Here is a 27153-nt window from a genome sequence, read left to right as displayed (position 1 = left end):
TATTACAAGGGTTTCTTGTTTTATTTACTTTAGCCGTCGTTGGCAAATGAAAGGTTTATTTTATGCTGTAGGCGAAGACAAGTGGCAGGTAGTACTGTTCTAAAACGAGCCTTTCTTATTAGATTACACTGTACACAATGGATGCCCTCTAATTTTGACCATAATCAGGTGGCCACGGTTTGGCCGGTGTGACTAAGGTAAGGCGACGAAGCCGTAACACGCAGCGCAATAACAGTGCCTCTTAATATCAGCAACTACCAGCAACACCACTGCAAGTTTGCACGCTCTCTATTCACATATACTGTATATGTTATTTATTTAAGGAAGGACGATCTCCAAGACTGCTACTTCTACAAAAGTGGAAACGATATTCACTTGCTGCGGGAAGAAATGTAACCTGTTAGGGTACTTACAGATATCTTTGAGAGCCTTCTGTCTGGTTATGGAGAGCTACGGAGAACCCAAAGAAACTACCTTTCGTCTTTCCTTCTTTTATAACTGGGAACCGAACGTCTAGATTAAATCCGAAACAGGTGAGAATACAAGATAATATGCCCAGCAGCAAGAGGTAGAAATCCGTGCGGAGCGGGCATTTTCCTTTCGAGGCCATGTTCGCCTCTGCGGTGGGTGTCTGCCTGTTGCGGAAAGGCTCCCTGTGTCCCTTCAAACTTGAGAACCCGCTGTTACCGCCCTCCCTATCGGCAGGTCTTCCACACCCACTTCTATACAGAATATACCAAGTGGACCAAAGGACCTAAAAAGTACCGAATGCTTCATGTAGTAAGATTAATGGCACGGAATCTGGCAAGGTGAAAACGTGCAAAATGTGGCTGTAAAGATGATGCATTTAAATATTATTTTGTATTATTACTCCATTATAATGAAGATGTTTTTATCATAAAAAAATATTTAGATTTCACCAGTCCAAAAAAGAAAAGCATACACCTTCATATGTTCATCTGGTGGAAAAAAAAATCCACTCTATATATATTTTTTTAAAATATGCATTTAAAAATCCTGGTTTAATTCTGGTTCTGCTGGCAGAAGGCTACACTGTGAGGCAGACTGCTTCCAAGTTTGGAAGACAGCAGCACCCAAGAACAAGGTGAAGCAGGAGATACTGGGAATGACCAGAAACCAGCCAGGTAAAGGGTGGAAGGGATTTTCTAATGCCAGAGATGACAGTTAACTTATCTGACAGTTTCTCATGAATCGGAGGATGACATCAAACCACTTTCACAAAGAATGTGAAACATTTAGTGCAGGTGTGAAGTGCACTGCTAGGACAGTTCATTTCAGGCTCATAGAAGCAGGACTGAAGTCCAGTAAAGCAAAGAAGAAGCCCTTCATGAATAGCAGGGAAGAGCCAGGCTGGAGTTTGCAAAAAATGTGTATTTTATACAGGTGCATACCCATAATTTGAGAAATGAGTGAAACAAAAAATTTTACATGCTTTCTTAATTTTCTCCAGAGGTGTACAATCCATTCACTCACTCATCATCCCTAACCACCTATCCAGTACAGGATATGGGGGAGGCTGGACATTATCCCAGGATGAACAGGGCCTATAACGCCTGGGATGTACCATCTCAGACCACATACTGTCACACACGATGGGCTACTTCAGGTCACATACTGTCACACACGATGGACTACATCAGGTCACATACTGTCACACACAATGGGCTACTTCAGGTCACATACTGTCACACACGATGGGCTACATCAGGTCACATACTGTCACACAATGGGCTACTTCAGGTCACATACTGTCACACACGATGGGCTACTTCAGGTCACATACTATCACACACGATGGGCTACTTCAGGGACACCAACCCACATATTTTGGATTAAGGAAAAAATACACATGCAAACTCACAGAGAGTCAGAGCAAGGAACAGAATCCTCACCCCTGAAGGAGTACAGACTCGTAGCTACCCACTGAGTCACTGTGCCACCTTGTATATGCAGAATAATAAAAAAAAAAATTCACAGAAATTTTTTCAGTAAGGATATTGATGTTTTGGTAACACCTTCTATCAATGCCCTTTCTATACGAATCCATAAGCACATTAATGAAACACCGTAATGCATACTGTATATAAAGCATTATAAAGATAGTTTTAAATGTTTATAAAAAGGCATAACACATTATAGCCATGTTTATTATGCTTTATGAATGCTCCATGAAGCTCTCATCTATAATACACTATAGATACCTTCATAAGAGCTCATGAGGTATTATAATCAACACTATAATGCCTTATGACTGCCAATAGAAGATGCAGCAGTGTTTTATTATTTTCTATATCAACCATTACAATGTCTTCTGATGGTATCTATAATGCATTATAGATGATAGCTTCAAGTAAAGTGTTACTGATGTTTTTATATAATGTATTTTTTTTTTACCTTTTAGGTTGTTAGACATGCATTCAGAAAACATTATAAAAAGGAATGATCAAAGGAATCATACATTTTTAAAACTGGTTTATTGTATGAAGTGAAAGTGATTAATTGTCATTGTTGACACATGCAAAATGTGTCCTATGTAGTGGAGAATTCAGCAGCTGGGGAACAGAACTTTGCAAGCTGGCAATTTGAATCAGCAACCTTACAATCGCAAGGCCATTGGAAATTTTGGGAATTTCTGCTGGTGTTTCTCGTCCGTCCTGGACTGTCACTGTGTAATGGCCATCACTTGGATGTCCCTAGGAAATTGAAACCTCTGTGTAGTTGTTCAGGGAAACATCTGTTAGAAGACCATTAAAACACTGATCCTCTATGGATGCTGAGTGGGCTCAATGTCATCTCTATGACTTATAAAGAATCCCTTTTCCTTTTCAAAGTCCCTTCTCCTTATCTCCTGCACATACGTCTTCTCAATTTTGTGACTGCTATTCTAATAGAAGCTATGTGGTAGTTTATCACAGGACCTCACTGTTTATTTTGAAAACAAGAAGAGGACGAGGCCTACCCATATCTATCTCTACACGGCCTTCTCCGGAAGAGGAGGGCAAAAAGAAGCAAACTGCAAAATGACTAAATATGATCTATCGTCTCTAATCATCTCTTGGGACGGGTCAACCCTAGATGGAGGAAACAACACATGAATGATTTTTCTTTATACAACAAACCTAGCTACTAGTTTCTTAACATCTCTGTGCCAAGGAGTAAAGTAAATATTCCATCAGACAATTGCTGCAAGTAAGTAAGTCAATAAAAATCAAAGTCACTCAGAATGTTTCTTTTGAGACTGGAGACTTAAAATAATCCACATTTAAAGAAATATTCCAGATAACAGTGTTATTTTCGGCTGTTTACAAAGAGCGCCCTAAAATATAATCTTCCTGGTTTAAACAAATTCCCCTCATAAAATGTTCTGACACATTCCTTATAAAAGCATATAAAAATAAAATATGATCACTTAATTACTTGTAGTATGTATGGTATATGTTACCTTCGTAACATTCCAGTGTATTTTCCCTTAATATTAATTGCTTGAAATTGTGTGACTATAACGTAACAAAGAGATTAAGATTCACAGTTTGGTAAAGCGGCATTTTGCCAAACAGCAGAGAGATTCCTGCATTGGGTTTATCTTGAATCAGCCGGTCTGTATTATCAGCTCATTCATGCCCCTGTTTGCCCCCCACTCCCAGTGAACTTAGGCAATGGAAACAGGAAGTACATTGTGAGCTCTATGTTAGTCATCTGCTTGTCACTACATGACTTTACTAAAATGACTAAATTAAATATTTAATTCTAGGCATGTATAATACTGAGCCCTTTCTGGCAGTGATTCTTCTGACCCCTTTCACGCAGCAATACAGTTCAGACCGTTCATGAATATTCATATGCTGAAAATGTCACATGCCGCTTAGCATTGTTGTGGTGGAGAGCCATTTCCACCATGGGTCGTTCAACGTGAAAAAGAATGGGAACAAATACCATTAATTTACTTTCACTAATGATCAAGGGGTTGTCACAAAAAGCAGTACCTATGTTTGTTCCAGTCTTTTGTCATATTAATTATTGGTCCTAGCAAAGGGGGTAAGTTTTGACTTTGTTAGTCAAAGTGATCGTGCTTGAATTGCTTGATGGATGCTTCCATTTAGCCTCATAATCCATCTCATTCTTTCTATTGCAGGCTTAAGATTCATTAAGAGCTGCTGCTTAAAAAAGTGAGGAGCTATGGGGGAACCAGCAAGGTCACCTCATTAGCTGAATTAAAGCCTGCTTTTCATATTCACCAACATCACACAAACACAGTATGCACATATGCACATGTTTAAAAAATAACATCTTCTGGTTCACTGTTAAAAGACATTCAAACTTGACAGACTATACATATTCCTATGAGGATGTTTTTAGAATGGAACACAGGTGGACATTTCAGGGCCAGAAAGTAAAAATCCAGACCAAGGTTTTGTTTCAGCCAACCACTTGAGTGCTCTGTGACGGTGACTCTTAATACTGAGCTGGTTGGTTGAAACAAAGTATTGGTTCGGATTTGTACTTTCTGGACCTGAAATTTCCACCTCTAGGATGGAGTAGTGGCTGCGGTTGTGTTTCTTTGAATGCTCAGACAGAACCAGCCCAGCTGGGTGACCCACCTTCTGCGGCATGTGCCACATGATCCACGGTGGGGAAGAACTGTGAGGCCTGCCTGTTACCATCCTCCCTCCGTCGGCAATATCGGGTCTCTGGGACATGATACACTCTGCTTATGCAACCTGAGCCCCAAAAAAAGTTAGCTATGTATGCCTATAATGTGCTAGCACATTCAGTACATGTAGAGACATATGCGTGTGCATAATTTGCAGGAAAACTAAAGACCTATCACGTCCATATTAAAGTGGTGCAGGAAAAATGCTATTTTATTTTTAATATCCAGGTTATCTGAGGATAAACCTAGTTTTACATGTGTTTTTTTACTGTTTTCCTTCACTTTTCAGCCTACCCTACTTTAACATTAGAATTCACAGGCTCTAAAGCCTACTTGTACATCTGCACTAGTAGCCACAAACATAGTCGTTAGAGACATGGTACTAATGTACACGCATGTCCGTAGATACTTCCTGTGAGTAAGGAAAAAAAATACCAACCGTACTGTAGGTGCATACAGTTGCAAGGCAAATATGGGCAAAGAACAACACACCCTTCCTTTTACAACACAGGTGCAAAGTTCATTCAATCAGGGCAACGGCTTTTCCCTGGATTTGCTGTAAACCAACACCACCCTCCGTTCCCCCAGGACAAAGGAATTAATACATCCTGACCTGAACTGTGTAGCACACGATAATTATTATTTGCCACGTGCTTTCTTCCAGCTTCCTTTTAAGAGGGTTGTCCTTCTGTCTCTCTACTGAAATTTAATGATGGACCCTTTGGTTTGCGATGGACACCTTTTGCCATTTTCCCCTCTTGCTCTTAACTCTTCTAATCCTGTCATTCCTATTGCATGTGGCCACTATAAAGCAGCCACTAAAGTATTATGGCTTTAAAAAGATGGAGAGATTCCTCCAGAATTCCCAGTCTGGACATGTGATCTCAGGAATGGCGTTATTTGTGAGTGCTTAAGTAGAGCTGGAGCAGCGGTGGAGAGTGAAGCTCAGGCAGAGAGCACTCAGCTCACAGTCACACACCATAATAGACCCTTTTTCTTCCTTCAGGACTGGCTCCTCCTCCACCTTTCTATCACTCTGTGTTCTTTGCTGCTCATCTCACGAGGTCATTGTTCAATCTGATGCCGTGATAAAACATCAATGGGTTTATGGCGCGCTGTTTACTTTTAAAACACCCAGCGTGGCATTTAGAGGAACCCAGCCTGCAGGCTCCCTGTTGGCAATGAACACCTTTAGAGAGTCAAATCTTTCATTCGATTTCAGGCTTACCTAAAATAAGTAGCAGAAAATGAATAATGGATGCTTGAATTGCTGGAACACTATAAATATAATGAATATATAATTATGAAATCAGGTTGTAAACATTCACGATTTCATAATGCACTGGAAAAATTTTTAATGTATGATTTTGTTTCCTGTTTAATGCACCTATGTGTAAAATTGTTTTTCTGAGAAAGACTGGGTCTACTGAGAAGCTGATAGGAGAGTGTAGTTATACATATTTAGCATCAGTCAAAGCCTTCAGGACCGTTTTTCCCAAAGCACATCCTAATCAAGTGTCATCTGTACCTTGATGATGGAAGCGTGCTGTTGCCATAGAGCTGGCAGTTGCTATATGCCCTGTCCTTTGCAAATTCTCTCAATAAATGGACACAGCAGCCATTTTTGAACTGCTCCTCGTCATTATGAGTCAGTGTTGAATGCCCTTTTTTTCTGGGGCAAACTGTGCCAATTCTCCACCCTGTGGCTTCCTTTTATGAGTAATTTATCAGCCTGTAGATCACTATAATTCATGCCCTTTATAAACTGCCACTGTCAGATAGATGACCAAACAATGCATTTACACAGCTGAAATATTTTGGCATCTACAGTCAGCGGCTTACTTCCATTTAATTAAAAAGATGAAAATGAAAGCTAACTTGTACTGCCATGCAAGCCACTTACTACATACAAAAAAAATGAAAACCAAAAAGCGGCTTCACATTTTGGCAAAAAAATCTGATTTACAGTGACTATTCATGTGTCTTATTCCCATTATTAAATGCACTTATCCTGATTTATGAAAGACCACAAGAGGGGTACGACAGCAAGCCCATCGGTAATCCTACACAAATGAAGGTTCATCATCTGGGCAGTTTCAACATGCTCATATATTGCATAGTTTTGGTAGTTATGTATTCATGAGTCAGAGCAAGAAAAGCAGAAATTTGAAAAGCATCGTTTCAGAAAACTTCAGAAGTTAATGTGAGATTCCATCCGATGACTAAAATGCAGTGAAGTGGTGTGAGAGAGCCTTTGTAAGTGCTTCACGGAGGACAGGCGTTGGCTAATTAGTGAGGTTATGTAAATTTAGTCAGGGTGGTGGTTTTCGATACAGCCGTTGTCAGGGTGGTGCAACTTTTGTGGCTACATAGGGCCCCGACCTCTAGGTGCTTCTCTCCAATGGGAAACTCGCCTAGATAATGAATCATATTAAGGTATTAAATACATGCATTTCGTCATTGATTATACGAAGCTAAATTTTATCTGAACATGTTATTTTTGGCTAAATATTATAACTTCAATGGTACACATATTCACCCTGTACAGTTTGGTACATAGTTTTTGGATTGGTATGCACAATGAAGCAAATGAGTACATTTATTAGTACATTAGTGGAACCTAAATTAACAAACATTATTCTGTGTAAGGGTGAGTGCCGTAAATTTCGTCAGCAGGGGTGTGCACTGGACAGTGCACGTGTAGCCCTGATTTTTTTTTGTCTGGCGGAAATCATGCATGTCAGTGACCGTCGACTGCGCATGGGCAAGGAAATTGACTAGGTGTTTCCAGTAGGTGGCAGCACTGAATTTCACAGATCAGAGGTCAATCAAGAAAGAGCAGAGGAAGAATAGCTGGTGTTCTTGTAGTAGTTACGGGGTGTTTCTCAATGCCAAGAAGGCAAAGATTGTACTTTCCTCCCACGAGTGAATTTGGGATACAATGAAACATGGGATTGTTCTCGTTGGCGAGAATGCAATGATGCATCCTTGATGTTTGGGGCTGGGCAAGAACAACAACTGAGGAATTTTGCCATACTCCATATTTCTATTCTTGAGTATTGGAACTGCACTGCAATGAGTATGCAAGAACACAAGTACAGTGAAGTATGCATATTAAACACCCATAGTGAGCAGCTGTATGAGGAGATGATGGATGTACCTGCACATGTCATTTTTCATATTGTCCAGACATTATACCGTGGTATATGGTATGTTCAGCATTATTTCAGCATTTTGAAATCTTCCCGTTAAAATGTGCCAAGCAGGGGTCAAGTCCTGGCTAATTTTGCTGCAAGGATTAAAATACACTCACCTAAAGGATTATTAGGAACACCATACTAATACGGTGTTTGACCCCCTTTCGCCTTCAGAACTGCCTTAATTCTACGTGGCATTGATTCAACAAGGTGCTGAAAGCATTCTTTAGAAATGTTGGCCCATATTGATAGGATAGCATCTTGCAGTTGATGGAGATTTGTGGGATGCACATCCAGGGCACGAAGCTCCCGTTCCACCACATCCCAAAGATGCTCTATTGGGTTGAGATCTGGTGACTGTGGGGGCCATTGTAGTACAGTGAACTCATTGTCATGTTCAAGAAACCAATTTGAAATGATTCGAGCTTTGTGACATGGTGCATTATCCTGTTGGAAGTAGCCATCAGAGGATGGGTACATGGTGGTCATAAAGGGATGGACATGGTCAGAAACAATGCTCAGGTAGGCCGTGGCATTTAAACGATGCCCAATTGGCACTAAGGGGCCTAAAGTGTGCCAAGAAAACATCCCCCACACCATTACACCACCACCACCAGCCTGCACAGTGGTAACAAGGCATGATGGATCCATGTTCTCATTCTGTTTACGCCAAATTCTGACTCTACCATTTGAATGTCTCAACAGAAATCGAGACTCATCAGACCAGGCAACATTTTTCCAGTCTTCAACTGTCCAATTTTGGTGAGCTCGTGCAAATTGTAGCCTCTTTTTCCTATTTGTAGTGGAGATGAGTGGTACCCGGTGGGGTCTTCTGCTGTTGTAGCCCATCCGCCTCAAGGTTGTGCGTGTTGTGGCTTCACAAATGCTTTGCTGCATACCTCGGTTGTAACGAGTGGTTATTTCAGTCAAAGTTGCTCTTCTATCAGCTTGAATCAGTCGGCCCATTCTCCTCTGACCTCTAGCATCAACAAGGCATTTTCGCCCACAGGACTGCCGCATACTGGATGTTTTTCCCTTTGCACACCATTCTTTGTAAACGCTAGAAATGGTTGTGCATGAAAATCCCAGTAACTGAGCAGATTGTGAAATACTCAGACCGGCCCGTCTGGCACCAACAACCATGCCACGCTCAAAATTGCTTAAATCACCTTTCTTTCCCATTCTGACATTCAATTTGGAGTTCAGGAGATTGTCTTGACCAGGACCACACCCCTAAATGCATTGAAGCAACTGCCATGTGATTGGTTGATTAGATAATTGCATTAATGAGAAATTGAACAGGTGTTCCTAATAATCCTTTAGGTGAGTGTATACCGTGATATGCCATATTACCTTAATACCATCCAAGCCTAGTTAAACTGCTCATAAAGCGTTTACTTGTTTTACTATACTTGATTTACTTTATTTGTATTTGTGTTTGTTGCAACACATCTGCCCTCAACTGTTCTGGTAGAATATCATTGCTGTATGCATGCACCAACCACAAGCACCTGCATCCACAGACAAATGTAATATGAACACAAGCTTCCGCATGCACAGCCATCCCGGGGCCAAAAGTGCACATGGAACAGTGAAGTGTGAATTAGGCTTTACAGCTAATGCTGGTTACAGTCAGCCATAATCAGCAGTTTGGGAACATTTTGGTTTCCCAATGAAGTACACCTGCGTAAGAAAGAGAGTGACGCAACAGTGCTAACCCACTGCCACCGTGCTGCCCCTGCTACTCAACGTGCAAAATACAAAAAGAGCTGATGTTGCCAAGCAATACATCAGGCTATTTTTATCTAAATATTTTGGCAACATACCAATATGAAAACTGTGGAGATTAGGGGAGTAAAAAAATAAGAAAACAGAATATATCATGCTTGCAATGTCTGAGAGGAAGTTGGTTTATTTACATTTCACATACATTTTTCATTAGATATGGCAACACCGTTTGGCCAGAGTGAAATGTTTCCTCGTGGATTCATTTTCAGAAAAAAGGATGGCCGCTGCACAATAAAGAAATGTAAGGAGCTCACTGACTTCACACTCTTTGGAGTGATAACATACGTGACCTGACAAGTCTACCTGGTGAGCTGTAAGTGGTTTTGGACAGCAGGAAGACTGGACAGCAGGAAGACTGGACAGCAGGAAGACTGGACAGCAGGAAGACTGGACAGCAGGAAGACTGGACAGCAGGAAGACTGGACAGCAGGAAGACTGGACAGTCGGAGTTGGCATATGAGATTAAGTGCTGAAGATAAACTGTTTTTTTTAATGCTTCATGTGCTTTGCACTTTTTCATTAAGCAAAATGAATAATAATAAGGTACTCTTCTGTCAGGCCCTTTATATCTGTTATTACTTATGCCAGGACTGTTGCGGTTACGTAAATCTGTTTTTCATGTGAACTGCAAACAGACGGAATGACGTTTGCACTTCCTATTTCTGTTATCGACAGATACTGGCAAAGGCTGCACTTCCAGAAGGAAACTGATTTAATGAGGTTAAAGGGCAGGGATATTGCACAAGGCCGTATGCTGAAGATTTGCAGTGCAGAGTTGCCTGGGAGCATTAATACTTTGGGTTGAACTTATATGTTCTGGCAGTCCAATCAAGAGTAGCTAAACAAGAAAGCTTCTGCACATATTTATTTACTTGAATTACAAATAAAAATAAAAGGACATCTTGCCTGGCATACATGTAAATTGAGTGCATGTGTTTCTTCCATAAAAGGTATATGACAAAGTAAATGTGGTAGATCATTTCTGTGGTAGTTTCCAGCTTCTGTAATAAATTATGAAATTAATATTATTCATGAAAGAGGAGAACAATGGAAACCCCACGGTGAAGTATACTCCATGCTCCTTTAAATCTTAGGTGCCAAGTTATACTGAATATATTAGAAATCATTCAGTTTTTATACATCTGTGACAGTTTCCCAGGTAACCTACACAAGTCTTCCGTGTACTAACCCATTTGGTCATGGAGGACATAAAGTTGTTTATTATGTCTCATGACTGGGCTGGATCATGTGACTCAGAGTGAACTGCAGGCCACGTGTGCAGCGGCAGGCCACGTGTGCAGCGGCAGGCCACGTGTGCAGCGGCAGGCCACGTGTGCAGCGGCAGGCCACGTGTGCAGCGGCAGGCCAGTGTCGACACGCCTGGCTAATGCCACGTACCTGAATTCAAGGCAGGGGTGTGGCAAGACAGGCAGGCAGCATACATGCTGCAGGGAAGATTGGGAGCATGCAAAGAGTGGAGACTTTGGGAGGGGGGGCAGGCAGTACAGGATGGTGACTACAACTGTGTGAGATGGGGTGGGGTATTGGTAAAACCAGAGCTAGCTCTACCTTTTCAGGGGCCCTAGGCAGTGTGTAAATATAGACAGATGCCAGAGGAGCCCAGTTCTGCCTCCTTATGTCCATATTGCACCTGACTGGAGCCTAGCTCCATCTGATGACCAAATTACACCTTGCCAGAGTGCTATTCCACCTCCTTGTTTCCAAATCGCACCTTATTGGAGCCCAGCTCTGCCCCCTTATGTCCAAATCACACTTTACCAGAGTCCAGCTCCGCCGCCTTATGTTCAAATCGCACTTTACCAGAGTCCAGCTCCGCCCCCTTATGTCCAAATCACACTTTACCAGAGTCCAGCTCCGCCGCCTTATGTTCAAATCGCACTTTACCAGAGTCCAGCTCCGCCGCCTTATGTTCAAATCGCACTTTACCAGAGTCCAGCTCCGCCTCCTTATGTTCAAATCACACTTTACCAGAGTCCAGCTCCGCCGCCTTATGTTCAAATCGCACTTTACCGGAGTCCAGCTCCGCCTCCTTATGTTCAAATCACACTTTACCGGAGTCCAGCTCCGCCTCCTTATGTTCAAATCGCACTTTACCAGAGTCCAGCTCCGCCTCCTTATGTTCAAATCACACTTTACCGGAGTCCAGCTCCGCCTCCTTATGTTCAAATCGCACTTTACCAGAGTCCAGCTCCGCCTCCTTATGTTCAAATCGCACTTTACCAGAGTCCAGCTCCGCCGCCTTATGTTCAAATCGCACTTTACCGGAGTCCAGCTCCGCCGCCTTATGTTCAAATCGCACTTTACCGGAGTCCAGCTCCGCCGCCTTATGTTCAAATCGCACTTTACCGGAGTCCAGCTCCGCCGCCTTATGTTCAAATCACACTTTACCAGAGTCCAGCTCCGCCGCCTTATGTTCAAATCGCACTTTACCAGAGTCCAGCTCCGCCTCCTTATGTTCAAATCACACCTTAGTGAGAACCTTAGTGCTGCCCATGGAGCTGGGGGTTAAGGGCCTCGCTCAAGGGCCCACAGACGTGACTATTCTGCAGAGGCTGCCCTTGAAGCGGTGACCTTCCAACAACAGGCACAGAGGCTTAGCCTGCTGAACCACACACTGGCCCCCCTTGTCTGTTCCATTAGCTCATGGTTTTTTATCAAGCCCCAAAAACATAACGGACAGGCGGAGTCCACTTGTCGCAGCACTGCGGACTGGAGTGACAGTAAGGGTGATGTATTGTAACTGTGACGCAGCAAATCGGATTTTCTAGACGCTGAAGTAAATAATAGTGGAATTAGACGCCCATTTGCTGTATATGACCGCCAGCATTCTAGAACCATGATGCTGACTATCCCATCTGTTGTGCTGATTCATTGGGTCGCCCTCACATCTCATCAGCCCCTTATATGTGTGACTGTAGCCGAACTGTTCGGTTACAGGAATACTCCATCCACTTTCATTCTGCCTATGTGCAACATAGAGTAGTAAGCACAGGTTTTAAAAGGGCAGCAGGTGTAATATGATAATACCATGTAACTAAATTAAAAAAAATAAATGAATCACTTATGAAACGTTTCAGCTATTCAGTACTTTTAAGATCCATCTTCCACTCACTCATCCTGGAAAAGGATTTTTCTATTACAAAAATGATCCTTTGTCTTTAAATTGCTGATAGCTGTTAACTGTTTGTATGCTGCCTTGTGTCCTGTGCCTTTTAGGCTCACTGGTGAATCTTTTCTTGAAAATATCAATGTAGTTCCATTTAGGCAGGATTTGGCCAAAACCAGGGCCCTCTAGCTAGCAAAATTTTAGTCCTTCTCAGGGCAGACAGTAAGGGGAGTTCACAGGCAGCTACCCATCTAGAGAGCTTTGGACTTACGAGAGAAAATGCACATACTGTATGTATAGGGAGAAACTTGCATTTACATTATTTAGCAGATACCCTTTCTTAAAGTGACAGACAAATAATACACCACAAGCATACAGAAGTCAAGGAGCCAACTTAGGTATGCATGCAGCTAGGCTGAGCTGCCAGTGAATGACCAGTAACAAGTGGAAGTCAGCATGGGAGGAATAGCTATGCAATACATTAGTAAACATGGTGGTGTATTGTAATTAAATCCATTAAACTCACGGCCTACTATGTGTACAACATTACCATTTATACCTTTTCTCGATTGTCCTCTGTATATGCTCAGTGCCACCCACAGGCAGGAAGTAGACATAACAAATGTAGCATCAGAGCAATTTAAAATAATCATAGTAATAAAAAATAGTATTAGGTTCCTACAATACCATTTGCAAAATGCAAGAGCATCTAATGTTGCCTAGAGACCAAAAGGTATAACTGATAAAGATTGAGAAGATCACTGGTCTGATGAGTTCAGTCCTAGATAGACAAAACAAACTAGGCTGGCATTCAAACTGAGAAAAGGGGCTTCAACATTTTTTGACTGTGCAGCTGTATGTGTAATAGGTAGAGAAATGATAGAGTACTTACTGAAAACCGAGCATAGCTGAACTACGATATTTTATCGCAAGATAAAATGGAGCTTAAGAGACTGTATTTCAGTGGTAACTCAACTCTGATCAAATATCCAGTTATGGTGTTTTGACTTTGTACGGCAGAGCTAGTTCAGGTGTTGCGTGAAATTATGGTTCTTGAGATGTTTTTTGAGGGTTGAGGGATTCTTCTGAACAGATGTGGTTGGGCAGTTCATTCCACCACCAAGGAACCATACAGTTTGTTTACGTGTGGAAGATGAGTTGACTTTCTGACTGAAAAGGGTGAAATGAAATAAAGGTCTTGATAAGAAACTCGGTGGAGGTGGGTGATGATTCATTAACAGCTCTGAAAGCCAACATCAAATACTTGAACTTGTTATGAATGTCTAAAGGACAGTGTTTCCCAATCAAGTCCTCTGAGAACCACAGACAGTCCACATTTTTTCAAAAACATGGACTGACTTTGGATCCTTGCGGACCGGATTAGGAAACACTGCTATAGGGATTTGGTGGAAGATGGGGGGCGGGGTGTAGCTCTGGGGGTTAAGAGCCTTTGCTCTTTATCAGAAGGTTGCCAGTTCAAATCCCAAGGATGGCGAAGTGATGCCACCCTTGGTTCCTAGAGCAAGGCCCTTAACCCCAGTTGTCAGACACTATGCTGTGACCCTCCCAAACTCACCTGTCTGTGTGTGTCTCATGGAGAACAAGATCAATACAATTTCCCCACGGGGAGGAATAAAATAACAACAATCTCAATTCTGAAGACTCAAACTTGACCCAGGAGATGCGAGGTCACAGTGCTCCCCGGTGAACCATCATAGCGCCTAAGTAAACAGCATAATAAGCAGAGATTGTTCTACAATGACCCATCAGAACTCATCAGGCCTACTTTATAAAAACACAAGATTGGATTCTCATTTTCCTCAGATCCCTAGACAGAGATTGGAAAATGGCTTGTTTTCCTGGAGGCAGTGTTAGCGGGTAGGCCTGGGTGGTAGGCCTGAAGTCTGGAGCTGCTGTCTTCCCACCTGCACAAACAGCCTTCTCTCCCATCACAGCAGTAAAGCACTGCAGACTTATTTGTACTCTCACTCATTCTAACTGCTTTTTCAGGTTTATTCAATGTTCATTCATTAAGGTGGGGGCTACAGACAGCCCACAGACAAACATAGAGAGCCTGCCATTTCCCTTTTATTCACATCTCACCGTTGCCACATTAATTTTCTATAACCTCTTACAGTAGGGTCTGAGTAACAGTTAGTATTGTTATTTCAATAGGTATCTTTCTAACTGCAATGGGTCACTTTCAAATATTTTTAAATCAAATCCTGTTCTTGGTGCAGTAGAACTTGATTACTTTTATTTGACTATATAGACATACTTAAATGTAAAAGTCATAGTAAAACACTCTCAGCACACACTGTGAGATATCTGCAGAGTCACTCACATGTAATGTACTTTCTGTATGTCTGTGACCAGGGCTGTGCAGAGACTTTTTGTTGGGCAAGTGCTCGCAGGTGCTCAGGGCCCCCAGCTTCCCCTTCTGCACGTGGCTGTCTGTAACACTGTATAAATACTACAGCTACACAAGCAGATAGGCAGATAGGTAGGTTGAGCAAGCCGGCAAACACTGCAGATTAATCACAAACATGTTTATAGGCAGATGAGAGATGTGGGAAGTTTATGGAAACACTTTATTAGCTAAGAATCTCTATGCTAAGATTTTTTTTGCAGCGCTTTTGCTTTCTGATAGCTGTCTGCGACCACAGGGCTTTTTTCACCTTTTTATATCCCGAGCCCCTCTCTGTGTAACAGAGGGTTAATAACAGTGACAGTATGCCAGTTCACTTCCCAGTCTTGCCTTGACTAGCCTGAGGACTGGCCTTACTCACTACAGAAACACACTTCAATAGGCGAATTAAAAGCTACTGTAATTATCCAGACTTGCATGGATGCTTGTTCTTTCCAACCACACCTCGATTAATATTCACCCTTTGTTACAAAGATTATGATTTTCAATAATTCCTATAGAGCTGCATCTCAAAGTGTCCAAGATTCAAAATGTTACTCTGTTCCAGATGACTTTATCTATCATGCGCATAATAATGAAGATGCTAGTTTGACTGGAGGTTTCACTTACAAAATTTGTGTTAAACTGCATAGATATTAACCTCAAAGACTTACCAAACGCATTTTTATTTTATTTGACATAGAATAAATATACACTGAGAACATAAAACAGCATAATAGGTCCTATGTATGTGTTAATAATGTTAAAATTATAGTGCTGAGTCAGAGATCACTAGAAGGCTGTGGTGTGTAAGAACATTCTGCAGCTTTTGTAATGACGTACAAGCCAAGTACAACGAGATTCTGCCAGCTGTAGACATTGATCTAAAGAAAGGAAGCTTACTTCAAAATGGAGGAGAAAAGGAGGTAAAACAGAACTATCTCATGTCACACCTGAATGTATAACAATGTCCCATCAGTCTGATTCCGAGAGTTTGCCACAGACAGTGCGAAAACTTTCTCGCTGTGTAGCAGACAAAGCGATATGCATGAGTGAGTTTATGATCCGTGTGACTGATGTCAGCTTTGGGTTTAAAGAGCCATCAGAGGTATCAGCATCCCAGAGGGTTTCAATATTAGACTAAACAAGCTGTATATTTAAAGGTGTGACTTGCTGGCCACCTTAGTGAGCAGAACCAGAACCCGCTGTCCCAGAGAGGAGGGCATAGGCTCTCCTTCTAAGAAGCACTTGCTGAATGTATATAACACAACCCCATCCAGAACAAATTGAAAATTGTGTTCAACCATGTATGTTATAAGAAGGACACCAGAGCCAGGCAGCAGCAGAGCAGTTATTAAAAGAGGGAAGCTGCTTTCTTTTGATAGCTCCCATGACAGCTGTTTCAACATAGCCGTTTCGAATCCCTGCCAAGGAAAGTCCAAAGGAGACACCAGTTACCCCCCCCCCCCCACTCCCATTTCTGCATCACTCCTCTTTGGAGACACTGTCTGGAGACACTGGAGATCTCAGTCAAACCAAAATTCCAGCTGGAATGTTGGGAGATAGAAGGATGGGCAGTGCTGAGACCAGGCATGAACAAATGCTCCCTTTCTTTTCGGGGGGGGGGGGGGGGGGCAGAGCCAAAACCAGGACTAAACCAAAGGCTTCCAGGCCAGCAAAGACGCGAAAAACACCAAAGAACATTGATGATATGGAAACTCTAAAAGTGAGAAACTGAGGACAGGACAACAGAAACCGTATACAGCAGTGATAGGAGGTCAATCTTACAGCTCCTTGCTGGCTTCTATCTGAGGATAATAGGGGAAAAAAGAAGCCCACATGAGCCAAGACAGAAATAAACACATTTTATAAACCCCAATGGAACATCTGTTGACTATGGACCCAAAGACTACTCTCTATTTTCTTCATCAAGAACAATGTAACATGTTTGGGAATGTACTTCAGTTTACTGTTTGCTGAACAGAAGTCAGCTGGAGCATCTTGGGTAATTTCCTCGTAAGGCGTCCAATGTCTGTAAGTCTACGATAGCTTGATGTAACTCAGTAGCAGTTTGCAGAATGTAAGGCACGCCATGGCAGTAGCTTGCATCTGTGCAAATTAGCATCACGACTGCGCAATATCTTTCAGCGACGTTCAAGAGGCTGAACATTCCCTCAGAATAAACACAGCATTTAGAACATTATTTGGTCAAATGTGATTTTGAAACTGACCTCCTGGCTTCAGTGGTTCTGCTTATTTACTGGTAACAGATTACAGCCCGTAGGGTTAGAACAGGCCCAAAAAGATGAAAAATTCCATCATAATCGGTTCCTACTGCTTTCAGGAAGCTGAGGTCATCCGTGGGTTTTGTAGATATGGAGGGTGGTTCATTGGAGGTTCATAAACATTCTTGGCTCCTACACACGGTTTAGTTAATCAATGGTCTCGGTTTAGTGGAAGTCCCTTAAAAGTAGCAGTCATAAATGAAAAGCTGCAAATGGCTGGCACCAGTCCCATGTGGGTACCAAGGATTTGTAGGCTGTCCTCTATGAACAGCAAGGACATACAGTAAGTGAGTAACTTTCCATGGAATTAGGACACTTGCAGTATCAGGACTACGTGTTAGTCACAAGTTTGTTATGTACACTCTCAGAAAAAAGGACAAAAATGTGTACCTTTGTTTGTCACTGGGGCTGTTTCCTAAGGGGTCCGCCATTAGTACCCTTAGCTGGAGGTAATTGTACATTTCTGTACCATTGATGATACATTAATGCTTTTTGTAACTTTGGGATGTTCCTCAGAGACCATTCCTCTGCCTTAAAAGGTACAATTACAAGGGTACAGCCCCAGTGACAAGCAAAGGTATGAATTTTTACCCTTTTTTCTGAGAGTAGTTACCAATAACAACATCCTCTATCATTTCTAAACTGTTATACTGGGTATTGTTGAGCCATTCTGCAAAGAGGTATTTACCCTGGGTATCACAGTCCTCCCAAAAGCTTTTCAGTATTGATAGAGAATGTTTTATGAGATCTTTTTTGAAACTTTCTGTGGTGGTTGTGTGGCCATTTGCCAAGTGGATCATGTGGGAATAACCCATTAGTCCCGGACAGCGGCAGCCGGATGTGTAATAACTATAATGTCAGACAAGAGTGTCATTTGCACGGAATGATGTTCAGGAAACTCATGTATAGCGTATGTACGACACAGGGTGTCAATAATATTTTCAATACAATTTCAGTTTAATTTCTGATTTAAGATGATGTTCTAATTTCAGAATCAAAATCAAAGTTTCTGCCAGATTTTACAAAAAAGTAAGAAATTGTGGAAACCAAATATTTTGATCAATTTCAGCTTATTTTTATGAAAAATTTTGTGATACTTGCTGAAAGTGTATGAGCGCCAATATTTTTGTCCATATATAATTGAACGCATTCAGTCATTAATAAGGGGACCTTGTGAAAAGGATTCTGGATGCAGAGCCATGCAGGAGTGTATTTAGGCAATAACAAGACCCTAAGTCAGTCTCCAGGAGCCAGGAATGATTTTGGAATCTTCTCTCAGGTGATCACTGTAAGGAGAGAGAACCCTTGTCTGAGTTTTTTGACGTTCATGAGGAAAAATGTTTCCTACAAGTTGTGTGACACTGGAAAGTGTCAAGTCAGGTTGGGGAGCATGCACTGGTGCAGTGCATTGCCATGCCTACCCCATTACTAAATACCTCGGTTTCCTGGTTGGCGACCCCCCAAGCAGACACGCAGTCCAGTCCCACCCTCCGGAAATGACTGTCTATCTGCCGCAGCCAGGTGTTACGTAGGCGTCCCCTTGGCCTGGTCCAGCTGCTCAGGTCCTCAGCAATGAGGATCCTGCGAGCTGGATCATCGTCAGGGAAACGTGCCACATGGCCATAGTGCCGTAACTGAGGCTCCCTCACAATGCAGGTAATGTGCCTCATTCAGGACTCCTCTAGCAACCGCTCATTCGACACGAAGTCAAACCAGCGGTACCCAAGGATTCTCCGAAAAGACACAGTCCCGAAGGAGTCCAGTCTTCGTCTCAGCTCACTGGATAGCGTCCATGTCTCACAGCCATACAGCAAGACAGGGAGCACCAGGACTCTAATGACCTGGACCTTCGTCCTCATACAAAGACATCAGGAGCGCCACACACCCCTTTCCAGCGACCTCATGACCCCCCATGCTCTCCCAATCCATCTGCTGACTTCATAGGAAGAGTCACCAGAGACATGAATATGGCTGCCTTGGTAAGTGAACCTCTCAATGCAGTCAGAGACATTGCTGATGGCTATGCCCAAGAGGTAGGGGAAGGGGCATAGCTAGACATTCTGGGCCTCCTGACAAAATGTCCCTTATAATTCTATGTATTCAAGGGCCCTATTGTAAAGTGCTGGCCATCCTGAATCTGCCAGGGTATCCATGACCCTACTGCCCCCCGGGTCACTGTTAATATGAATGGTATAAACTAGCTGGTTTATTCTGACACATCTGCCTGATTTGTTTTGAAGTGACTGAAAGTTTGTTTCAGTTTTGAGTCAACTTTTTGTTAGACATGCAGATCCCTAATTAAGCTATACTGCTATACTCCCTTATTATCCTCATAATGTTTATCCCTTATTCTTATATTTTCAGTGTCATTTATTTAAATCGTTTTATAAGTAATTAAATGCAAAGATCAGTTATACAAGTCATCATTCATGATTTTTTTTTGTTGTCTTTTGTAGGTGAGTACAACGGAATTCTTACTTGTGCCTTCCGGTCAGTAACGTGACTTGAGGTTAATTAACATTGTACAATATTACACTCTCTGCTGTCATGCTCATGTTGTAAAACATGCAGGTGAGTATTTCAGGCGGGTAGGAGGGGCTTAAAAAATGTCTAGATCCATGGGAGCGGACACTTGAGATGTCTACCACCTAAACCAAGGAAGTCAGATGAAAACTTTGTGGTCTTTCCGTTATGAGCAGTTTTATCTGAACCCTGAGAACCACGAGAAGTATGTGGTTAAGAGTAAGACATTTCTCAAGCAAAGTTCTCAAGCTAAGTTCTATTTATATTACTATATATAACAAGGTTTTACAACAATATGCTCTCAGTCACACATGCAGACAGTAAAAGCTACTTTGTAAAGCAAAAACAAATGTACTGGTATTTATTGAATTTATGTGTCCTCATGGTATTTTCCTTAGCGCGCTTCCCTTTGACCATTTTGTAAACTAGTTGCTACTGATCTGCCAGGGTGTCCATGGCTATGCTTCTGTTTTCTTTATAAACATAAATGTACATTCTGTTTTCACTATACAGGGAAAATAAACTCCTGTGTCTTACATTCATGTAAATAGTCGTCTTACATTATTTCCTTTAAAGAACTGATGACCCTAACAGATCTGTGAATCAGTAGCTGGCTAAACATTAGCATGGTTCAAAAGTCCTGAAAAATTCAGTCTTTCCTATGGATTTATGCTCAATAAGGTCTTTTTCTTTCTCTATCATATTTATATGTATATTTTATGAAGTCAGGATTTGCAGAAGTTACTTTTATGGATATAAGATAATATGATCATTTAAATTATGGCATTAAGTTTGCAAAAGTTGCCCCCTGTCTCTGTTATAATGAGTTATTTCTACATTGAGACTTTACGCTACACAACTTTCTTTTCACACTGGAGTCTAGCGGTAGGCTAGTGGTTGTTTTACTGCCAAGCAAACCGACACAAAGTAGCCTAACACAAGAGGAAACGGTGTAAAGATTAACATTAATATTACCTCCTTATCTCCTGTGTCTTTGATACTATCCCAGTAGGGTGGTAGATAAACTGTGAACCGATGGATAAACTTATAAAATTTTGCTGATTGATCTACTGGCACGATACACCCCCTCATCTGACGGGCGATTTTACTGAAAGCACCCCCACCCCACACTGATCGGTAAGTTTTACTGCTTGCACCTCATGCATTGATTAGGATATTTTTCATGTTCCATCATTTTCATTCCCTCTTTCAGCTCCAAACAATAGCTTGAATGGCTTACTTTATGAGGCCCCCTATCCATGTCAGCCTAGGGCCCCCAGAGAAGTTAGTCTGCCCCCGAGCCTCAGATATCCAGACCAGGAAAACCTCACCTCCAGCGCCGCGCTGTGTGCATGTCCTCCATTTTCCACAGTCCAAAACTTGCAGTTAGCCAAAGGCATCTCCAACTTTCACTTTGTGTGTGTTCTGTGATCGACTGGTATCCTATCCAAGAGGTTCCTCCTCTTTGTGCCTATGACCCTCTATAATATCAGATACTGCTTCCAATTGTAGATGGACATTCATTGGATGCTCAGCCTAGCTGCCTAGTTGAATCCTTGACATCATGTATGTGTGTGAGGTGCTATGCCTCACTTGTACGTAGTTCTTTACAAAAGCATATGCTTCACGCGTTGTTAAATGTAAATGTTAAATGTAAATATAAGTGATTATCTAATAGTGTGTCTGTATAAAGGGGCCATGGCATATATCAGAGTTTTTGAGTATCTTTTTAAAAAGCTACAAAGTCTCAAATCATCAAGATAAAGTGATTGATGTTCACTTAATTTTTTTATTAGGTTTTATCTTCACAATATTCGATAGGGAAGAAAAAAATACTCCAGACTACAATTTTCTTGCAACTGCTATCCATCAATGCTGATTAATGTCTGGAAGAACATTTATTTTGTTTCATTTCAAGTCATAAAATCATAAATAGTAGACAAAGAAGGTCCTGGCTTAATTCTAAATTTTTTTTGCTGTGGTCTCTGTTATGGGAGCAGGGCATGGTGCAGGGGGGGGAAAAGAAAGTGGGGATCCACATAGTGGCTCCGAGACAAAAGGAGTTTATTAAGCAAAAACAGAACCCACTGACATCCACAAATAAAAGGACCACAAGGGATCAGAAACTTCCTGGGGAAAAAACTAAAAGAACTTCAGAGTATTTATACAGGAAAAACTAAGCAACACAAGAGACAGAAGCAGGGCAACATCGATAGAGCATCTGATACACACTATCCAATAACAACAACAATGACTCACTGAGGAAAAATAGGCAGGAACTTAAATACACAAACCAAACTGGGCTAATGAGGGAGAAGGAGTGATACTTTACCACAACAACCAATCAAGAAGAACACAGGGTAACAAGCAAAAAGTGGAACTGCTTAACCAAGATGAATACAGAACTAGGAGGCTTAATAGACATTACTCTGATACTGGGAATACAAAGCAAAGCTAATTAATTATAAGATCAAAAGGTACAAAACAAAACCAGAACAGAACACATGGATGTCGATCCAAGTACAGAGGTTAAAACAGAAAATAAACACTGGGGAACAGAAAACTAACAAATATGAATAACTAAACCGATGGCTTAAGGAAATCAATGTCAGAGCCACACACTCAACCCAGCAACTTAAGCAGAGGTCTGGGGTGCAGGGAAAACACACAAGGATTATCAGACAAGGAATGACAAGATGGGATGACCAACGACACCTGCTGGCCAAACAGGGAAGAGACACAAAGGGCAGGATCAGAAGAGTGCTGACCCTGACAGTCTCTTAATTTTCTCCAGAGCTGTATGTCAGTTCCTATGGATACCTACAGAGCAGCGCACTTTTGTAGTCTTTCCCCTTGTTCCATCATTGTTTACCTTGTGATCTCTTGCGTTATACCAAAAATGGGACTTCATCTGACATCACCCCATTGTTTTATTTTTTATTTTAGTGTGTGAGTATAAAAAGATTAAAGTATAAGTAAGAAATGTGTTACAATTGAGGTTTTTTCAAGCGGAACATTTAGCTATCCTGCAGGGCCTTTGGTCCCTTCAATGCCAGGTACCAGATCTTTTACTGTAATTTGGTTTGGATTTTTTAATCTTTTGCATTTGTAAATATGAGTTACAATCATACAACCCGCACCCATTGTCTGCGCGGTAAATGTTCCATGTGATCACTCCCCATTTGAACACCATACCATTGCTATTACTAACCCTGATAAACGGCATATTGTTGGCATTTATCACAGGGCAGAATTACTAGGTAACTTTTTTGAAGAAATGTGCAGGCTGTTGCAAGTCCTTCCCAATGATGGCTCACCATTCGTCATCCTTGGGTGCTTGAACACCCACTTCCACCTCATTTGTCCTGGAGAGGTTCCGCACTCCACTGGACCTCACCCTGAAATCTGTCTGCATGACAGACAGCCCCTTTCCATGTTTCTGATCGCGGCTTTATTTAGTTCACCTTGTCACTCCCTACATCTTCATCTGTCTCCCCTCTTTGATCCTCCTTCAGCTGTAACCATGTCTCCCTTCCCCTACTTGTCTCTCTGCATGTCTCCTCTGCCTTTCCTTCTTCTGACAGCTTTTGTTCAGCAGGTACCAGTGGAGCCTCTGGTTCACTCTGCCCTGTCCCACCCTCATGCCCTGACCCCCCAGGTCTCCTCCCCTCCAAACCCGCATTCTCGCAACCATCTCATCTTGGCTGTACTATTTGTGGGAAACAGAAAAACTCGAGATGGCTGAGAGGAAATGGCAGAAAACCAGGGACCCTTTGCATCAGGTTGAGTGTCAGTAACTTTTATAATTTTTCTGCTATCTTCACTTATGCTAAAACCACCTACTGCAAGAACACAATCAATACCACCCCAGACAACAAACTATTTTTCACTTTCAACAATCTCCCCAGCTCTCCAGCTCCCCCTCCACCCTTAACTCTAACTGCTGATGACCTTGTCTCTTTTTTGTTCTTCTTCAAGAAATGAAAAATCACTTCCTCTACATTATTGTTGTTGTTGTTATTCAATGGATAGAAATAATGATCTTTGTGTGATTATATGTTTATGCACCTGGGTAACAAGCAATAGTTTTACTGTCCCAAAGGGGATTATAAAATGAGCAAAACTGAACTAGTTACTGTTCCCCTGAGGTTGCCTTGTCAAGCACTACTGACACAGAGCCTCTTCCGCTACATCTTGGGAAGCTGGAGAGACAGCTGCATGCACCAGTACAACATAATAAAAGACAAATAAAAATCCAGCTGCCGTCAGTCCATGTGTTGGGCCTGATATGAGGTCATGTGATCAAAAGCATGTTTTAACGCCGACCATAGAGACGAAGGTCCTTAAATCCCTATTTCTCCAACAGAAGGGAGAAACAGGAAACAGGAAGTAGTTCCTTTTATGTGCTGTGTAGCCTTCTTCGGGTGTAAGGTAGAGATGGCGTAGCATACATACCTGAAACCAGGCAGTTCTTGAACCCTGTAAGCTCATCAGGTAAGTTTGGGGGAAAACTTTCAGTGATTCACCAGAGTTTGATGGCACCCTGTGGATGAAACAGTCATGGTCATACAAGAAAATACTTGTAACAACAGTTGTGATGTTGGTGTTTGAAGCTATTACCCTCCTTGGTTGCGAGGTTGTGAGAGTGAGTGAGGAAGCATGGTGACAGGTCTGAGTGAGTCATCAGAGCTAGAACTTCATCCTGATGGTGTAGATTGTTTTTAATTAACTTAAGGAAAGCTTAATGTGTATCTGCTCACCCCTGCCACAGTTTCGCCATACTGTACCATTCCTGCTGACTCGCGTTTCCTGACACAGCAAAGCCAAGAAATGTGTAAACAACAAGTTGTCAATTTATGAAACAGCCTTTACCTCCCTGGTGCTGTTTTGTTGACTTACAGGCCAGCCCCCGCTGATGGGAGCCAGGACCACTTTCCCGCCTGACTACATATGGTTAACGAGCCCTCTTGGCTCCCGCGAGCGACACCCACCCACATCAGCACACAGGAAGGCTGCTTTTCAGTCGGCGATCTGTGATCACTGGAGAGATTTTGACGGTCTGTAGTCACAGACACTAACTGAATGAGGCTTTTCTTCCCTACTCTGTCCTGTCTTGAACTCACACATTAGACAGATACACCCCCCCCCCCACACACACACACACACAAAATATTTTTGGCTTGCTGCAGCCATCCTGCTGGCCTATAATAGCCTTATAATTACAGCCCATGCTTTTTTTGACCTGCCCATGCAATATTTCCATTGTTATGCAGTCCTGTGTATGTGTGTCAGTGTGTGTGTGTGTGTGTGTGTGTGTTTGTAATTATTAGAGTGGAGGGACCAGATTTACCCACAATGTGATAAAAGCCGGTAAGTTTTTATTTTGTGAGGACATTTTTTCAGTCCCCACAATGATAACCTCAATTTCATGAAAATCTGTGAATGGAATAAAAAAAATGAAAAATGCTTTAACTCTTACATTTTGTTTGGTTACTTATGATCAAGGTTAGGGCTGGGTAGGGGTTAAGGTTGCCATTGTTAGGATTATGGTTATGCCCATACAAATGAATGTGTCCACGCAAAGATATGAGGACATGGATACGTGTCTGTGTGTGTGTTTGGGACAACAGAAGCTGAATAAATCAAACAGAATGAAAAGGACGAGTTGAGGCGGGACCAGGGGGTAACCCATCACCGTGAGTGCGAGACCATGACAGAGTTTCATCCTCACCTGCGCCTTTCTGCCCTGCAAGCTTCATGCCCCAGTGATCAGGGAGAGACAGATACAGAGAAGGTGGTTCACTTTGTTTTCTGAGGCAGAACTGGCCCTGAAGTACTTGAGAGGAAATTACACCGATTCAACAAAAGGGGGGCGGCTTAACTCTCTTTATAGGCAATTGTATTCTAAGCGGCCTCTCTGGAGAGATGTGGCATAGACAAACAGGAAAAGGGTGAGTGTGTGTGTGAGCATGTGTGTGTCAGCTGTACATATCTGTGTGCATGTGTGTGAGCTGTGCGTGTGTGTGTGAACATGTTCTCACACTGTGTGTGTGTGAGCTGTGCGTGTGTGTGAACGTGTTCTCACACCGTGTGTGTGACAAACTCTGGTATGTAGCAAATCTGAAAGGCAGCTAAACAGTTTATTGCCTTGGGGGGGGCGGGGCGGGGGGGCAGTGGTTAGCACTGTTGCCACACACCTCAGGGACCTCCGTTCAAGTCTCTGTCAGGATTCCATGTGTGTGGAGTTTGCATGTTCTCTTCTTGGGGTTTCCTCCGGGTACTCTATGGTCCAAAAAACATGCTGATGCTAACTGGAGTTACCAAGTTGCCCATAGGTGTGAGTGAATAGTGTGTGAGTGTGCCCTGTGATGGGTTGGTGCCCCATCCTGGGTTGTTCCCTGCCTTGTGCCCATAGGTGTGACTGAATAGTGTGTGAGTGTGCCCTGTGATGGGTTGGTGCCCCATCCTGGGTTGTTCCCTGCCTTGTGCCCATAGGTTCCAGACCCCCCATGACCCTGAATAGGGCAAGCAGTTACAGAAAATGGACCAGTGTTTATTACTTTGTTGAAAGGTTTTTTTTTCCATTTTCCTTTACATTTTTTGGTAAGACAATAGCATATCAGCCAAAATCTATTGAGAGGATTTAACTTTAACCTCAAGACAAAACAGAACAACTAGCATTGGCCTTGTGAACTCGGTCTGAGCTTGATAATAACCTTTTGATAACCCCTTAGAGAAGAGACAGACAAGATGACAAGAAAATTGAGCTAAATAAGAGGACTTAAGCACACTGGACACACTGCCAAAATGAAGTGTTTTTTACTCCCCATATTTACCTCGTCCAGTCAAAATCCATCAAAGCTGACAATCGCGTGCATCATTTGGGGGCTTGGCATTTCCGAGGACCACCAGATCAATGCCGCTGCCTGTTTTGCCGTGAGGTTGTCAAAGAAGAAGTAAAACACAGCTGATGGATCCACAGTCACTGACAGAGACACCAGTTTAGCAGATTTTCCTGTGGTTCCCCAAAGATGTCATACTCAATTTACATTTTATTATCTATTCATAATTAGATATAACAACAGATTTCATTTTAATTTAGACTTGATGCGGGAACAGCAAACAACTAAATGTTGCCGTGAAAAAGGCTTTTG

General features: G+C 42.2%; 1 protein-coding gene across 1 annotated transcript in view; it reads right to left on the bottom strand.

Moving 5' to 3' along the window:
* The window catches only part of itga3b (integrin, alpha 3b), a 34664-nt gene extending 33986 nt beyond the window's left edge, over positions 1 to 678 (bottom strand). The window contains exon 1 of the mRNA XM_023820802.2: positions 414 to 678. Within this exon, the coding sequence (XP_023676570.2) occupies positions 414 to 610 (197 nt within the window). The 5' untranslated portion in view covers positions 611 to 678. The remainder of the gene's footprint in view (positions 1 to 413) is intronic.
* Positions 679 to 27153: the final 26475 nt, after the last annotated feature.

This window comes from Paramormyrops kingsleyae, chromosome 5 (genome assembly GCF_048594095.1).
Source record: "Paramormyrops kingsleyae isolate MSU_618 chromosome 5, PKINGS_0.4, whole genome shotgun sequence".
Classification (NCBI taxonomy): domain Eukaryota; kingdom Metazoa; phylum Chordata; class Actinopteri; order Osteoglossiformes; family Mormyridae; genus Paramormyrops; species Paramormyrops kingsleyae.
This window is presented reverse-complemented; position numbering and strand designations above follow the sequence as displayed.